The sequence below is a fragment of the Melopsittacus undulatus genome, chromosome 3, assembly GCF_012275295.1.
Source record: "Melopsittacus undulatus isolate bMelUnd1 chromosome 3, bMelUnd1.mat.Z, whole genome shotgun sequence".
NCBI lineage: Eukaryota > Metazoa > Chordata > Aves > Psittaciformes > Psittaculidae > Melopsittacus > Melopsittacus undulatus.
Genome location: NC_047529.1, coordinates 107129457 through 107146955, shown reverse-complemented (window position 1 = coordinate 107146955; position 17499 = coordinate 107129457). Strand labels below are relative to the sequence as shown.

At 44.3% G+C, this 17499-nt stretch overlaps 1 protein-coding gene across 1 annotated transcript; it reads left to right on the top strand.

Annotated features, from left to right (window-relative positions):
- Positions 1–263: 263 nt before the first annotated feature.
- SDE2 (SDE2 telomere maintenance homolog) lies at positions 264–9692 on the top strand. Its single transcript, XM_031051653.2, has 7 exons — positions 264–403; positions 1466–1583; positions 3627–3738; positions 4267–4436; positions 5150–5261; positions 5890–6298; positions 8889–9692. Exons 1-7 carry the CDS (start codon positions 290–292, stop codon positions 9102–9104), a joined length of 1251 nt encoding a protein of 416 aa, XP_030907513.2. The 5' UTR covers positions 264–289; the 3' UTR covers positions 9105–9692.
- Positions 9693–17499: the final 7807 nt, after the last annotated feature.

Sequence of the window (17499 nt, the reverse complement as noted above, 5' to 3'; positions counted from 1 at the left end):
AAAAAAAAAAAAAAAAAAAACCAACCAAAAAAAACAAACAAAAACACAACCAAAACCCAGCGAAAACACACCAAATCCCACAGAAATCTTTGCAACTCTCAATTCAGCTCAGGGCATTACGCTGCCCGGTTAAAGCACCAGAGAACAGAGGCCGGTCCCTCACTCGCACCACAGAGCCTCAGGAAGCCGAGACCACGGCCCAGCCTCTCCCTCAGTGTTCCCTCCTCAGCCCCACCTACCGTTCCGGGCCTGCGTCACTGAGCGCAGGCGCGGCGGCGGCTCGGCAGTAATGGCGGCGCTGGTGCGTGATCCCTTGGCTGCGCGGGTGCGGCTATGGCCGCTGCCCCCACCCGGCGGAGACTGCTCGGTGCGCGGCCTCCTCCGCCACCGCGCCCGGGAGCTGGTGAGTGAGCGGGGGAGCGGTGTTCACTCAGGCCTTGATGGTGGTGGTGAGGAATGGGGTGGTGGGAGGTGCCGGTCACTGGCTATTCGCCACCGGGCACCGGCTGCTCGCCACCGGGCACCGTGAGGTTTGGCTGGCGGCTGTGGCGGCTTGCAGCGTGGTGGGCACACTGCTGCTGGTGGCTGCCGCTTAGCAGAGCGGGAGGGTTTGCTGTAACAGTGCTGTGGTCGCTTATATAGTGTATGAAATATATCAATCTTAAGTTCTTTACCGTTCAAAACATGTGGGGTTTGTTTGTTGTTAATACGGAGTGTTTGAACACTTAGTTGCGTTTTCTCAGAGCACAGCTTTTAGAATCATAGATCAGCAAGGTTGGAAAAGACCTTTAAGCTCATCCAACTGTTCCCCAGCACTGCCAAGGCCACCATTAACCCATGTCACTGAAGGCCTCGTCTGCACAGTCTGTGAACGCTTCCAAGGATGGTGACTCCAGCACTGCCCTGAGCAGCCTGTTCCAAAGCCTGACACCCCTTTGGGAAAGGAATTGTGCTTAATATCCGTCTAAACCTCCCCTGGCACGGCTTGAGGCCGTTTCCTCTTGTCCTGTCCCTTGTTCCTTGGGAGCAGAGACCAACCCCTCCTGGCTCCATCCTCCTGTGAGGCAGTTGTAAAGAGCGATAAGGTCACCCCTGAGCCCTCTCTTCTCCAGACTAAACAACCCCCCTCGGGTCCTTCAGCCTTTCCTTGTGAGACTGGCGCTCCTGGTCTTCCACCAGCTCTGTTGCCCTTCTCTGGACCTGCTCCAGCACCTCAGTGTCTCTCTTGTAGCGAGGGGTTGCTCGTTCATGTTTACAATCAGCTGATTCAGGCTGTGCTTAATTTCTGTTTCTTGAAGAATTAAAACAAGCACCATAGAGGATATTCATGCTTTTAAGATCATCTGATTTTTCCTTCCCCTCCGTTCCTGTAGGAAGAAAGGAAACAAACATTACTCCTAAATTAATTTCTTCGTAAGAATGTTTGTTTTCAGCCATAATGTGACTAAATTTTGTTGTTTTTTAGAACATTCCTGAAGAAAGCTTGTATGTGAAATGTAACGGACGACTGGCAAGTGATGAGGATGTATTGCAAAATGGAGCCGTTTATAGTCTGGAACCAAGGCTTTGTGGTGGCAAAGGAGGTTTGTTGCTTAACTGCTTGTTATCTATTAGATTCTAAGGTTGGAAAACTTCTCATACTGATAGCATCAGTCCTGATATATTAGATCTCTTGTAATGTGGATGAATGTGATAATGTTTCTGAGCTGAAACCAAAGTCTGCATGAAAAGCTGACAATTGAGTAGCTGGTATAGCTCTTCTTTGCATCCCTGGTCAGCTTAGCTCTATTAGAAATCTGTAAAGTGCATTGGAGTGACTTCAGAGTTAAAACTGTGTTTAAAAGTACCTGGCTTCTTAGGCTCCTAAGTTTCATTCATGGTCACTTAGGACAAGTATTCCAGGTGTGAATAATCTGTGATTTGAGTATGTTATATGACCCACTTCTCTTATTTGGAAAAAAGCCCCATATAAATTCCAAGCTCTCTGTAGCCTAAGAACTAAAGAATTAAATCTAAGCTAGACTCCTTATATTGATAAAATACTGAGGATGTACGTCAATCATATAAAGCAATACAGCCGCTGGCACTGTGGGCATTCGCCACAATGGAATATGATGGGTGAAGCAAGTTTAGCAAAGTATTTGAGAGTAATCGAGTCATGTTTGTTTTTTGAATCCAGTTCTTGGAATTTTCCAGCTGTTTTACTGTGCTGAATACCTGTGCAGCCTTGCATCAGACTTCAGCTCAGCTTACTTTGCTGCCTTCAGTTTTGGATAGAGCTAGAAATAAACATTGTTGCTATAGCTTAGGAGGTGGTGTGGTTTCTTTAAGTGCCCTAAAAGTGATACATATGGTAGAGGTTCATAATACAGGATGCTTCTTTCTCACCTGTTGTCCCTCAGCTTCAGTTATCCTGGGATAACAGACGACAGAATGCGACATAGGATGTGCATTCTGTGATTCACTCAGTGTTACTGATGTGCCACTGGGGTCAGTTTGAAGTTGTTCTTGAACAGTTTTGTTTGCTTTCTAAAGGGTTCCTTTTGTTTTGACTTTGTAACTTAAAAGTTCGATAAAACCAGGCAAACAAAATCAGGTCAGAACTATTGGGACTTGTATGATCTCAACAGAGCACAGATTATGCAGGCTTAGAAGTGAACTGAGTATTTTATTATCAGCTGTGACCTTAGCTGAGTTTTGGGAACACAGCTGGCTAGGTGTAGCAGCTGGGTCCACATTCTTCAGAATGTAAAATTCAGTAGTGTGTTTTACGAGCTACAAAAATTCTCCTCATTGACAGCCATTAGTTTTATTAGCTGAACACAAAGCTTTTTCTGCCTCCTGATACAGTAAGCTGTTTGGATTGGTCACTGTAATACTCCTTAAAAGTACTTGTGGGGCACTAAAAAGTGTAGATTTCTTCATCTTCTAGTTAAAAACCACTGCTTGTCACTTCCAAATTGCTGGCTGGATTATATTAGTATTGATCCACAGTGTGTTTCTTTGAGGTAGTTAAACAAGTGTCTTTCTGCAGCTGGAGACAGCATATGGTGGGACCAAGTGAAAGAAATCGGTTCTCTTGCCTATAAGTAATTAGTGGCTGAGGAGTGTATACAAATCTATTTTGGGAGGCTCTCCAGCGTAATATTGTACATCATGATCACCTTGATGAAGTGGTTAAGGCTGCCTTCTAAAAAAGTTATCTTTTGTTTGGATTCTTAAAAGGTGGTTTAAGTTTGGTGGAGTATGAAGGACCTTAAGGGGGAGGTATATCCTGGCAAAAGGTTATCTTGAGACAAAAAAGGTTTCAAAACATTTTGCTGGAGGGGTCCAGAAATAGGCTTTCATGTTAGAAGTGCTGCACAGGTTCTAGTAAATCTGGGGTTCAATCTGCTGTGATACCAGGAGTACAAAACCTCTTCTTTCCACTTAGTCTTTTAGCATTTCACCCAATGACAGTTCTCTGACATGTTCCAACTTTCAACCTACCCTTTATTTCAGTTGCATTGAGGGAGAGGAAGGTGTTAAATTTACTGTATTCTTTATCCATAATTAACTCTTTTGTTGTGTAATAGCTTTTCTCCGTTTCTTTCTGCTTAGCTAATTCTTGATGTCTCTTTTCTCAGGGTTTGGGTCTATGCTGCGAGCACTTGGTGCTCAGATTGAGAAGACAACAAACAGAGAGGCTTGCAGAGATCTCAGTGGAAGGAGACTTAGAGATGTCAACCATGAGAAAGCGTAAGGCACTTTCTTAGGGGCTAGAACTATAAAATACACTGGCCATGTAGTTCACTTAACAAGAGCTTAAATGAGAGCCTCTTTTAGAAATGACATTTTATTTTGAATACAGAAGAGCAAAAGTGAGATCTTAAGCACAAATGGACTGGAAGCCAATAGGATTCTTTGACTGTAATTATATTAGTGCAGAGTAGGAGTGGTTGTACTGCAGCCTACTTCTGAGAGCCTGATGTGCACCTGTGAGATTCTCATCTGGAATTCTCACAGTTCGCTCAGAAGCTGCAGTCTGTGGTATTGGGGATATGTGATCTTACTGATGTTTCTAGCTTCCAAAATAAACTTCACTCTCTTCTCCATGGCAGAAATCCCTATATATTTCTTCAGTAATTCCCCTGGGTGCTATTAGTTGTGTTTTCCCATTGTTTCCCATCCTAGCAGGTGGTAGAAGCATTCAGTAATGGCCAAGCAACAAACTGATATTACATTAAATGCTGGAAACACTCATTTTCATGGTTCTGTCATCTGCAGGATGGCTGAATGGGTGAAGCAGCAAGCAGAACGGGAAGCAGAGAAAGAGCAGAGGCGCTTGGAAAGGTTGCAGCGGAAACTTGCGGAGCCAAAGCACTTTTTCACTAACCCAGACTACCAGCAGCAGTGTCATGAGATGGCTGAGAGACTGGAAGATTCAGTCCTTAAAGGTATTATAGTTTAACCTCACCTCCTCTTCTCAAAAATTAAAGCAAAATAAAAGTCTCTATAGCCTCACTCCAGTATGAAAACAGAAAATAAACCCTAATTGTGACAGTAACTGTTCCAATTGAATGAAATTTAAATTCCAGTAAAATTTGTTGGACTTGATTTTTTTCCCCTTTGTCTGCTGGTTCTCTTATTGAACAGCATAACACACATAAAAGTGATCCTTTGTCTTGCTGTGCTGTGGTGCTATCTGACTACTATTTGCTTTTAAGCAAAATTCTGTAAGTATTGCTAGTTCAGGCATAAGAATTCTGCAGTCATTTTTTGTGACATGGTAAAATATAAATGGGTCTTATGTAAAAGCTAGAAATAGAATGCAACTAGAAAATACCATATTTCTTTTACTGTTCTTTGTAGTTACTTTATTTATCCATGGATTGTTCTCTTGCTGGCAGCTTGGTAGTGAAACTTGAGGCTGAATGGAAAGTAGAACCTGAGAGTTCAGTTGAGGACAGCTGAATTCACTCTTTGCCTTAGTATAGCCATGTAGAAAAGCTTTTGCTGCTACTGAGTCTTGAATCTTTTGAGTGCTTCACGTGTGCATCAATAGCAGTTATTTTCAGTTAGTGTTTTAAATTGCATCTGAAATGGAAAGTAGAATTCATAAGATATGAATTGTGTACTGATGAAGTAGACTTTTAATTCTGTTCTGAAGGATTGCAGGCTTCTTCAAGCAAAATGGTGTCACCAGAGAGCAGCAGTATTCGGAAGCGTCCAGGTGAATCTGCAAAGAATGGAACCAAACCTCGAAAAAGAAAGTGTTTTTGGTAAGCTTATGCCTTGTTTTCATACTCTAATATTTACCCTTGAACAGGATGAAGGGTTGGGTACATACAGATGAGCAATGTTTTAGATGTGGACTTCAATAGGAATAGTGAAATTGAACTGATTAAACTGGAGAACTCAAACGTTGCCTTGTTCATACAGTTCTGTCCCAGCTGGAGCAGGCAAACTTCATTTGAACTAAACCCTTCTAATATAGTTATATTCTGCTCCTTCCCATTGTGCTTTTTTCATTACTGAATTAAATTTACAATGAACTAAAAAAAGATTTATTTTTTTTTTTTATTCCTGGCATCTTTCACCTAATGTAACATGCAAGAGAAATCTTAGTGATTCCAGTGTTTCAAGTAGCAATAGGTAGCACACATTTCTGTATTGGGAATGCTGTAAAAAGAAAAACCAAACAAACCTATTCTTTTCAGGTATCTTGGGTCCTGTTCAGTATTAACAGCTCTTCCATTTACTAAACTATCCTAACTAGAGCAGCTCACAAGATCTCTCTGAAGTGAGGTTTGGGAAGAGAAATGTAACAATAAAAATAATTACTTTGTTTTAAAGAAAAAGGTTAATAAAATAGATGAACATTAATGTGTAACATACTGTTTGTGCCAGGCTGGGGTTGGAAGGACTGGATGACTCTGACAGTTTGGACTCTGAGGATGACAGTGAAGATGATTCTCCTCATGCATCTGATGGAAGTTGTCCATCAGGCAGCAGATGTAATGAAAATGCTGGAAATTCAAGTGCATGTTCAAGCAGCTCTGTGGAGCCAGCAGAGGATAGTCCAGCTACCAGTGCAACTGAGAAGCCTCTGGAGCAGCCAGAATGTAGTGGAAGAGATCTGCAAGGAGAGACAAGCAAAAGTGGGCAACCTGAAATTCCAGCTGAAGGAAATAGTACAATGACTAAGCCCCTGAAGGAAGAGGCCCAAGAAAAGAATGAAGTAGCCCAAGCTCCAAAAGAAGAGGAGCAAGAAAGCGTTTCTGCGAAGGCACAGGAAACAAACCAGTTACAGAGCACAGTAAGTATGAAGCAGTACAAAATGTGTCATGTATTTTTCTTCAGCTGCTTTTATTCAATCACTTTCCCCTTTGTGGATTGCATAAAAGGGGAGGGGATTTGTATCCATGACTTCAGTGCATTAGATGTGTGTGCTTGAATGATCATAGGTTCCCTAAGAAGCTAATGGAATCTCCAATGTTTGCTTCAGAGCACAAAAAAATCCCAAAGTTAAAAGGAAAAACAGCTTAACTGAAGATGCATCCTACAACTTAGGACAAGGGAATGTAACAAGTTAATAGAAACTGCAGCCAAAAAATGTTCTTCATGGTCACTGTCTCCATGGAGAAGGTTGAATTCCAGGATGGTAGCATAGTCTTGAGAGATACTAAGTAGCATGGGTCAAGAAAGAATAAGTTTAAGATCTTAATAGTCTAGAGTTTCTACTAAGATGCAGTTGCCCTTGGTTGTCCAGTAATGTCTTTCCTGAGATCCACGTTTCCTTGGGGGTATTTTGGTTTTGTTTTTGGTTTTTCTTCTTCTACCTAAATTGTTACACTCTGGATCCAAAATTCTTCATAGATGGGAAAAAAGGAAAGTAAAACCCTTCTGTAGAAAGAAAAGCTCTTATAAATACTTTTTGCACGTTACCAAACACTGTCCAATATGGCTAATTTTATTTATAACAATTTGACTTTAATGTTTATTGTTGACCTCAGTGTTTAAATTAGAAGTTGGTCTAAGTAGACTTCCCCTGAACCAATTGGCTGATCAATCTTTCTTAGTTTTTATTATAAAAAGACTTGAGTCTAGTTCACAGAGAACAGTGGTGGTCTTGTGCCAACTTCAGTTCTTTATTGACCATTGAAGATCTGGAAGCAGCAGCTCCTTCACTAAAGAGACAGGATTAGTGTAAATGATGGACTTCATCTGAACTGCAGAGGGTGGTGGAAGAAGGGTTTTAAAATGGATCATCTGCTATGTCTGTGTTGGAAGCAGGTCTGTACTGTTGCCATACCATTATCTGCGCTGGCAATCTGGGTTGGTGTCACAGCCCTCAGCCACATCAGGAGAAGGGCTGACCATGAAGTTCCTTCTCTGGAACAGGAACATCTTCCTCTGACAGGAGAGTGGCTGGGATTCTTCTGCTGAAGAGGCTTCGGATCAGTCTTCCAGCCAAGAGACTGTGGCTTTTCCCACTGAACCGATGAAAGCCCAATTAATATTTGGCAGTGAAAGATGTCCATACTTGTACTTTGTTGCTCCTTGCATGATATTACTATTAAACATTTTTAGGGGTAGTGAATCTAGACTTATTCTAGCAGTACAACAAAATGTGGCTTCATTTTTCGGGCTAAGGAGTTGTTTGGATTCAAGCCTACCATCAGCTACCACTGCCAACTGAATTCTGATAAGTGGAAGTTTAATACAGTTAAATGGAAATACAACCAAGGATGTAATGAGATAAATTAGAACCTTGTCATCTACTGTACCTATTAGAGCTAGAAAATTTTAAACAGGATGTTTACCATTCTTTGCTGTTTACCTTTTGCTCAGTATTTGTGAGACTATTCCTAGAACAGGAAACTCCACCAATGCTGTGGCAGATTGCTATTGCAGGTGGAAATACTTTTATAATAGCCCTGGATGGACATTTTTTTCTCAAGTAGGATGAGAATAATGAGGCAACCAGTCTCTTTTTGTATGCTTAGCAGGACAAAGGTTCTAATTCTGCTAGGGCTAATTGTTTTTGCTGAGTGCATAATGGAGTGGTCCTATTCCCACTGCTGGCATTATGTTGTCTGAGGTCTCTGATAACTCCATCATGATACGTACCATAAAACTAATACATGCTTTTAAGTATCTAGTGAAATAGGCATAGATTTTTGTGTCCTTTCTAAAGTGTTCATGCTTAGTGTTTTTCAGCATTTGAATTATACAGTCTTTGTCCATGTTCTTTTGTGGACAAGGCCCTGGGCTCAGACTAGACAATCTGTAGAGGTCACTTTCACCCTCGATTACCCTACAAATATACAAATTGCCTTTTAAGATGTAATTATAATCTATTTTCTTGTGGCAGGATGAGATGTGAAGTTCAGAACTTGCTTTTTGATTAATCTTACTAAAAAGAGGGTGGGTTTATATACATTTCTATAATTACAATGTAACTGCACTAGAAATAACTGTTCATCCTCCTTCCTGCTCCTGCTGGGGTATATTGGTTATATTCAGTGTTGGGCTCAGAAGGGGCTATTGGCTTTGCCATGTCTCTGGAAGCCAAGAGTAAGATACTGAAGTGCTAGGTGGGGTGGTGGGCTGGTTTAATTCATGTTTTTGGGGAGTGCTTCTATAGCTCTTACAGTTACTTATTGCTGGCTAGCTTCAGTTACTACAGTGATGCAGTAATACTTTGCCTGGGTAGCGTAAGTACCTCTAATAATATGCAGCATGATACACATTGAGACGTTGCTCAAATATAGTAAGTAATTAGGAGGTTGAGACAATCCTAATTGAAGGTCTATAAAATGAAGCATTCTGTCTGTGCTTATTCTTCTGCAGACCAATCAGGAAGACAACAATAATAGTCTGATGGGATGTTTTTCTCTTTGCAGGAGATGGAACCGATAGACCTGATGGTGTTCAACTCTGCTGCTGAAATGGAAGCCCTGGGTTTAGACAAACTGAAGATGGGATTGATGGCTTTAGGACTGAAATGTGGAGGCACTTTAAAGGAAAGAGCAGCAAGGCTGTTTTCAGTACGAGGTCTGTCTAGAGACCAGATCGATCCTGCCTTATTTGCAAAGCCTTCCAAAGGAAAAAAAAAGTGATTTTTTTTTTCCTAATTGTCTATCCATGTGCTTTTTGATTTTTCTTATTCTATTGATATTCTGTATGGCCACATCTAATTCTTTGGCATCCCTGGATAGTTTTGGTTTCTATTCTCAGTGAAGTTTGAGTAATGTAACAGTGAGTCGCTAGATAGGGAGTTAGTCATGCATTCAATATGTTCAGTATTAAGGGAGTGAAACCTCTGTCTTCTGATCAGCTTTGCAAATGGTTGTAACAAGTCTTAATGCAACAGGTAAAACAAACTCTCTGTGTATGGACAGAAATAGCCTTAATGTTTTCTGGAAAATGGTTTTATGACACTGTCATCACCTATTTTAAGAAAAATAGCAATCCTGTTTTAGCTTTATATTGAATTACCTTTAATGCGAATTGCAGTTAGCACAGATACAACTGTCAAATGAGAAATATTGAACTTATGACCTAGGTTTAAAAGCTTGACATTTCTTTGAATAAACCCAACATTTTTATGTGGATAAGGTCAGTATAAATAATTGTGCTTTTCTGTGGGATGTCAGGCATGATGTAAATTCTTAATATGAGTAAATATTTCTTTTAGAAGAAGTTAAGTAAGGGTACTTACTTATTTTGCTCTGGAAAAGTATCTGAGTGAGGGAAAAGAGAAATCACATCCTTAAGGAATTAAAAAGTAATGTACACTGGCTGGCTGTTGAAGGTGAGTAGGATACAGAGTGATCATCTGAAGCTGAATGGGAAATACAGGATGTGGTTTTTAATTCCTTTGCTATCTTGAAAACCAATGGAATAGACTTGAAAAGACTAAAAGCACCACTACTGCAATCGTTTATCCTAGAGCAGTATCTTCTCCCCAGCACTGGGAGCCTTAGGTGCGGTGGTGAGGGCCCCTCATGGATGCAGCTGCCACAGCTCTGATTTGAGAGGCTTTAAAGTGTTCAGTGCCTCAGATCTCGCATTTACCACCATACGCTGGAGAATGTTGTGTTTAGGATCTGCTCTCAGATTGTCTTGGAGAGACACTTGAAAAATTAAAGCTTCTCTCTCCTGTTGATGTCACACCATCCATTTGGCTCATCAGGTTTTGAAGTGCAGTACTGGCAGGAAATGGGCTTCAAATACTGGGACATCAGTTCACTCCTGTAGTATTGGATGTTTCTGTCACAAGCAGTTTGTATCTGATGCTTCAGTCAGTTTTGCAGTCTTACAGCCTCTCTCTTCAGAAGTAATTTTGTTGATGTGTGGAAGTTTTGGATTGTGAGAGGGTGTTAAAGCTTAAGGATTTGTTCCTGATGAACTCCACAGACAAGCTGCTAAACAGTTGGGTTGGTGCAGCTGCTCTGAAATGCTGGTTACCCTGACAGTTCATCCTCCACCAACACGGCTTTCCAGGCAGGCTGTTATACAATGATGTTGGAAAGCTCAATGCCCTGCAGGTTTGTGTGTGATACAGTGACAGAATGATTTGTGTTGGAAAGGACCTTAAAGCTCATCCAGTTCCAAACCCCATGGGGAAGGACACCTTCCACCAGACCAGGTTGCTCCAAGCCCTGTCCAACCTGGCCTTGAACACTGCCAGGGATGGGGCAGCCACAGCTTCTCTGGGCACCCTGTGCCAGAGCCTCAGCACCCTCACAGGGAAGTAGTTCTGCCTAAGAGCTCATCTCAGTCTCCCTTTGTCAGTTTAAAGCCATTGCCCCTTCTGTCCCTACAGGCCCTTGTCAAAAGCCCCTCTCCAGATTTCTTGTAACCCCTTTAGGCCTCGGAGCTGCTCTAAGGTCTCCCCCTAAGGAGCCTTCTCCAGGCGCAACCAGCCCAGCTCTCAGCCTGTTTCCACAGCATAACTGCTCCGGCCCTCGCAGTATCATGGCCTCCTCTGGGTTCTCCCCAACAGCTCCGTGTCCTGTCCGCGGTGCGGGGCCGGGTACCGGCAGGTGTCGCTGCGGGCCTGGGCTGCGGGGCCCCGGGCTGTCCGCTCTCCGTGTTCCCTTCTGCCTGGCTCTAGGAGACAGGGCTCGGCCCTGCTGAGCGCAACGATGGGAACCAGGAAGCCCGGAGTTCATTTCTAACACAGCAGCCGATACCTGAGCAAGCCAGAAGCACTGCGTGTACTGCAGCTTTTCTACCCACAACGTGCATTTGAGACTACTTATTTGCAGGCACATTTGATGTGGTTAAATAAAAGCCCATGGTATCCTTTTAACTGAGTATCCCCAGCTTCTACATTCCCATCCACAAGATCAGCTTTGCTAGCATCCCAAGGAGGGGCAGGTATTTGCAGTGGTGACCATCGTACACAAACCCAGCACTTTTGGATCTGTTTGGGACAGTGTCCTGAAAACATAAATTTGTGGCACTTGAGGGCTAAATTAAAGCACACATAAACTGTTCCCTGTTTATCTGCATATGGGATCCAAAAGTGATGAACTCAGCATTTTGCAGCTAAAATGTAACAACTGTTAGTAAAATCTGGTTTATATGATGAGCAGTGACTTAAACACAGTAAATGATACAGTAGGATAAGGTGATGTTGGGTGGTAGTAAAGTGCTTGGCATGTCAAAATTTTAATCTGTAAGGGAGTCTTGGAATATCTGGGGAAAATATGAGTGGAAAAAGGGATAGAGACAAGCATGTGCCCACGGATACATCCACAGGAAAGATTAGCCTACAACAGCACAGGTGATCTTTCTACTCCAAGGGATAATGCAGTGTTGGCAGTACCCTGCTGATACCTTTCTTTTCCCAACGATTAATGCAGCTTTGGGTTCCCAAAGTGTTTCTCATTGTAAATACACCAAAACTGCAAACATCTTTCCAAGAGCAAAGCTTTGTGCTCCCACGCAAACACTTCCCCAGTAAGTGTGTGACTTACAGAATGCTTCTCAAGTGTCGCTTAAATGCAGTTATTAAAAACATCTATAAGATCCAGAGCGCTGCCTCGTGTTCCTCTTGCATGTCAGAGTTACTGACTGAGGAAAATCAAGTAGCAAAACCACTGGCACAAACCTGCAGAAGGGCTTTTCCTCAGCTCATACAGATCCATCTATACCCTGCAAAGACATACAAGTACATGTAATACATGAAAAATAGCAGGGAATGAGTGAGAGAAATAAGCTGTGGAAGTTCAGAATGGTCATCACAAAGCAGACATAGCTGTCAGCCTCCAGCCAGAAGGCTCCTTTCCCATTTCCTTGCTGTGCAGCCCACCCCATCGTGTACAAATACAGGAGTTACTTTGGTGTCCTGATATGAAAACCCCTTTGATCATGCAGGTATTTCTTCCTTTGGTTTTCCACTTCCTGCTGTAGGTGGCACTGAGCTGACAGCAGAGGCTGTGTCCAGTTTCAGCAGCGGGTGAAACTCACAACCCTGTGATCAAATACCTGACCACAGGCTCTGCCCATGGGCACAGTGCCGCTGCACAGAGGGATATTAGGTCACTTTTATGTCATTCCGCCTATTCCAGGAACAGCCAAAATTAACCACCTTGATCCCCCAATGAAATTCATTCTTATCCAAGATTTTGCTTCCTGGAGAATGTTGGTGTTTCAAAGGTTTGTTCATAGCGGTGCCTTGTTCTCAGGAAGGTGCTACTTTGAAACCTTAAAGGTTCCTCCAAGACATTTACCCTGAGTTGTTAAGGACTGCACCCTGCTTAGTTAACACGGCTTTGCCCTCAGTTCCAGCTGAGCTATGAGGGTGGCTTTGCAGATTAACATACCTAATGGCACCAGAGGCAGGGAGGTGACAATTGCCCTGGCTCCTCCAGCTGCCCAGGAGCTGCTAGGCAGGCACCACTGCTTCCAGGCACTGCCCCGGCCAGGGGCTGGCTAATCCAGGATGCTTAGTCTGGATTTAGACCCAGCCAATCTGGTCTTGAACAATGCCAGGGATGGGGCAGCCACAGCTTCTCTGGGCACCCTGTGCCAGTGTCCCACAACCCTCACACAGAAGAATTCACCCCGTGCCTCTAACCAGGCACAAGGAACTGAATTGGCACAAAACCTGGAGCGCAAAAAGAAGCAAGAAGCATTCCTACCTGGGATGTATGGAAAGAAGGTCAGTGTTTGTAAGGAGGCAGCTGGCTTGTGAGACATCTGCTGGCAATACCACACTCTGGTGGCTGTAGATGGCACTTTAGTAGTCAGCATAAGGTAACCAGTGAGACCGTGTAAGGGTGGTAGAGTTACTGACTGCTGGGCTGGAAGGTGGCAGTCATCTGGGAAGTAGTGATGAGGAACCGACCACAGGAAATGAGCCTTCAGGTCCCTTCCCACCCAAAACACTCCGTGATTCTATGATTTTCAGCAAGCAGAGAAACTTTTAAAGGCAGACCCAGCACTCTGCACAGTAACTTCACATTAAATTAATGGCCAGAACTGGATGTTGAGACTCTTCAGAGACACCTCTAAATACCTTGAAGTCCTGCGGGATCTCTGCCTGTGCTGGTCTGTTTGCTTTGTCCTGGGTTCCCCTTTCCCAGACTCCAGCTGTTCCCAGGCAAAGCCAGAGGAGCTGCACTGATTATCACCCTTGCTGGGATGTGGATTGGGAATCTGACTTTCCACTTAGGCCGGCAATTAGAAGGCTGCTCTGAAAGGCAAAGTGTCAGACACTCTTGGTAGGAGCTTGTGAAATGCAGAGGGGTGGGGGGAAAAGAGGAGAGGAAATAAAGTCTCAGCAGCAGGGGAAAGCCGTCACTTCACCTGGACTGTGAAAGAAAATGGGAGAGCAGCCCTGGTTCAAATGGAACCATGGAAGGATCAGACAGGGAAGTGTCACTCAGCTAGCAGTGGTGTTTGATATGGCTTGAATCTTCTGTTATCTCTCCTAAAATGTAATGATAACGGAGAGAAAGCGCTGCTGTCCTGCCCAAGCCTCACTCATGAGAAAAGCTCTTGTAAGACCAACAGATTTCCTCATGTCCAGCTCCACTAAACATTGCAGGACATCACAGATCATCTTGTGAGCAGTGCCATGAAGGCAGGTCAGAGCTCAGGCTTGCTGTAAGCTGTAACTCAGGCATGCTGCCACTGCCAGCACCTACCCAAGAGCTTAACTTTAAGCCTGGGACTCCCAGGCTGCTGAAGCTCTTGCTGTGAGCAGAACGCATCACCTCCTGAGTGCCATGTGTGTGCTCTGCACTGTCAGTAGCACAGGAGGATGCTCAGTGTTCCAACACTGGGTTTGCCTTAAAACACCTTTACATTTTTGGACATCATTTTTGCTTGTATATGGTACACTACACTGCTGCACTGCTCTTCAAGGCCAGGCAAGATGTGTTTCTGGGCAACGTGATCTAGTTCAAGACATCCCTGCTCATTGCAGGGGGTTGGACTGGATGAGCTTTGTAGGTCCCTTCCAACCTAAACCATTCTACATTCTGTGTTACAGCACAGCATAGATGTTAATGCTGAACCACGCTGCTGCCAGGTACATAAGATGTTCTGCCTTCCCTCATAGACTGGGGTGTTGCTCAGATGGAAAGGATAACATGACAGCTCCACAGCCTCTATACGTGTGACAGGTTGTACAGATACAAAAGCAATGAGGAGCACTCAGAAAGTATCACAGCAAACACAGCCAGGGTGGAAGGTGACAGGAGGTAACTTCCCACAGCACAGGCTGCTGTCTGGGTGGCAGTGCTGCATCCACAGCATCCTGCTGAGGGGTTTGTGCTGCAGAAATTTCTGGAGTCTTCCCCAGACCCTGGACATGGGTGTTAGCGATGCCCAGCCTGGCGTGCAGCCACCCAGGCTATCTATGCTTATAGCTCTATATAAATAATCTCCTCCTCAGGCCTCTGCTCTGTGCTTACCACCAGCCTCATGGTCCTGGATGGGGCCCCAGAATAACAACAGGTCTCCTTTGCCACCACATCCCCCTCTCCAGCCCCCCACATCACCCACATTCACACAGACCCACTGCTCGCTTTTAGGTACCTTGTGTCTTTGGGACAGCAGAGCAAAAGGGAGCCAGAAGAAAAGCAAGGGGAGCCAGATATGGTGCAGAATCCTCGTGGAGGGCAGCAGAAGAGGGCTCAGTCCTTGTCCACCCCTCTGGTCCCACTGTCCATCCCCGGTGCAGTGCTCTGCTCCCTGCAGCCTGGTGCCGACTGCACTGGATGAAATTTTTCCCAAGCCTGGGGGGTGATGTCTGGAGTCCAAGGGCTGGAGGGCAGCCAGGGTTAATGCTCTTAATTCTCAGGCAGGAACCAGTTCAAACACTCTCTTCCCCAGGAGCAGTGCGGCTAAATCACCTTTGTTCTTCAAAAGATATCTGAGCTCATGGCCTTCAGGCTATGCCCTGTTCCAGGAGAGGAACGGGGACTGAATGTCAATGCTGTTAAGAGAGATGCTACATAGTCATGAGAAGGAAATGGCCCGGGATCAATCTGGCTTGCCCAGTTCTGATTCCAGTAACCCATGGTGCTGTAGCCCAGTACTGGTGACTGGTGAGTCTGTGCTTCTGCCTTCTTCTCTCCCCTTAGAGCTCTTCTTTTGCCACAGACGTTTACACAAGGTGATGGTGCTTGCAGGGATGCCTGGGTGACCTCAGAGCCAGGGTCCTGCAGGGCAGCAGGGACATTTGACATCCATCCAGCCTTCCTGATGAGAGACTCAAAGCCACTGCCGGGTCCAACAGGTCTCTCTTTCCACCTAGCCCATGGCCCATGGCCACCCTGTCCAGTCACACAAACTCATTTCAGAGTCCTCCCATCCAGTTCTGTCATGGCCTCAGCAACCACATCCTACAGAGATGGATGGCAGTGACCTCTTCATCCCCAGAGCCACTTGCTTACTGAGAAGTCTGACAGGAAGTATGGAAATCATTATCATTGGTGACACCCAGGCCAACAGTTTGGTACAGTTCAAAACCCATTGTCACTGCATCTCTCCAGTGGATGTGCTGGTCAGATGCCATTCTGTAAGGAATGGTCAGGGTTAAAGCACTTCACCTGGGAAGGGAGGAGCATGAGCAGCTACTCTTCCTGCAGTACAGCTCCAGGTGATTGCCTGCAGGCTCTGGCACTGCACTGCTACTGCTCACAGGCTCATACCCAGAGCATCAACTCCTGCCTGTCAGAATCATAGAATGGTTTGGGTTGGAAAGACCTTAAGATCATCTAGTTCCAGCCCGCTGCCATGGGCAGGGACACCAAACACTAGTATGTTTCTAGGTTTCCTTTTTAAGAAAGCCTTAACCTCTTAAAGCTTGACCTCTGCAGCAGATCCAGCCCAGTGCCAGTCCCCCTGCCTGGGTACATGAGCTTTGCCAGAAGCAGGCAGGATCACACAGGTAACCAAGAGCTGTTACTGTGTATCTTCACATGAGCTGGGCACCAGGGTGCATTCAGAAACAGGACAGACTTTCCCCCCTCCAATTTAATAACTAAGAATAAATATAAGCAAACACATGGCTACTTTAATAATTGTGGTTTATTGTTGCCTTGAGGTTGTAAGCACACAAAAGTATCCCTAAATTGAAACAACTGCAAGACACAACCAGAAAAATAAAGGTCTGATTTCCTGGGGTAATGGTTTGACTTGATGATCTTAAAGGTCTTTCCCAACCTAGCTGCTTCTATGATTCTATGATTTTACAAACTGTTATTTGTATGAGCAAACTTAAGTCCTAATATTCCCATTGACTTCAGAACTCTAAATTCTGTTTGAAACTCTCCTAAGCACAGGAGCGGGGGCCAAAAATATGATCCTTTGTGTTCCAGGTAATATTTTATGTACATGTATACATGCATATGATACATACGTGCATATCTATGTTCCTTTGAGCTTTAGACAATATTTTATGTACATATATGTATGTAGATAATATGTATATATCCAATATGTATGTAGACAATACATACATATATACTATATATATGTACACATGTGTGTGTGTATACAATATATACATGTAAGTGCTTCTGCTCTCCAGTTCATCATAAACATGACTTGGACAGACAAGGACCAAAACCAGGAGTCTAATAATGGAAAGCTGAACCCATGTATTACTTCTCTATCTGGTGATGATCACTCCTCCTTTGCCTGTAGCTGCTTGCAGTGCTCCAGGGTAGGGGCTGAAATATATTGGATGCAGGTCCATCAAATTCAGTGAAATTTGGCTAGCACCAAGAGGGTCCCAAGAAGCATTAGGCTCCATAGGTACCCCTCACATAGTTATACACGAAGATGGATGCTCTTCTGAGCCCATCTATGTGGACAGTGGCTTTAAGTGCAAGCTCTGCAGGGTAGTGGGGCGCATGCTGTCCCTTGCACACAGGTATGTGGGGATCCCCCCAGCACCTTTATCACTGCATGGCTGCAGCCTGGGGTGTCTCTGGGAAGGGCTGTGAGGAGCCAGGGCCTGGGTAGCACCCTGGCTGGCCCCACACC

Bases quoted from the DNA above. Each gene is read 5' to 3' on its own strand.
- SDE2 (XM_031051653.2), top strand. From the start codon at position 290: ATGGCGGCGCTGGTGCGTGATCCCTTGGCTGCGCGGGTGCGGCTATGG. The intron at 404-1,465 runs GTGAGTGAGCGG...GTTGTTTTTTAG, and splicing joins GCCACCGCGCCCGGGAGCTG to AACATTCCTGAAGAAAGCTT. The intron at 6,299-8,888 runs GTAAGTATGAAG...TTCTCTTTGCAG, and splicing joins CAAACCAGTTACAGAGCACA to GAGATGGAACCGATAGACCT.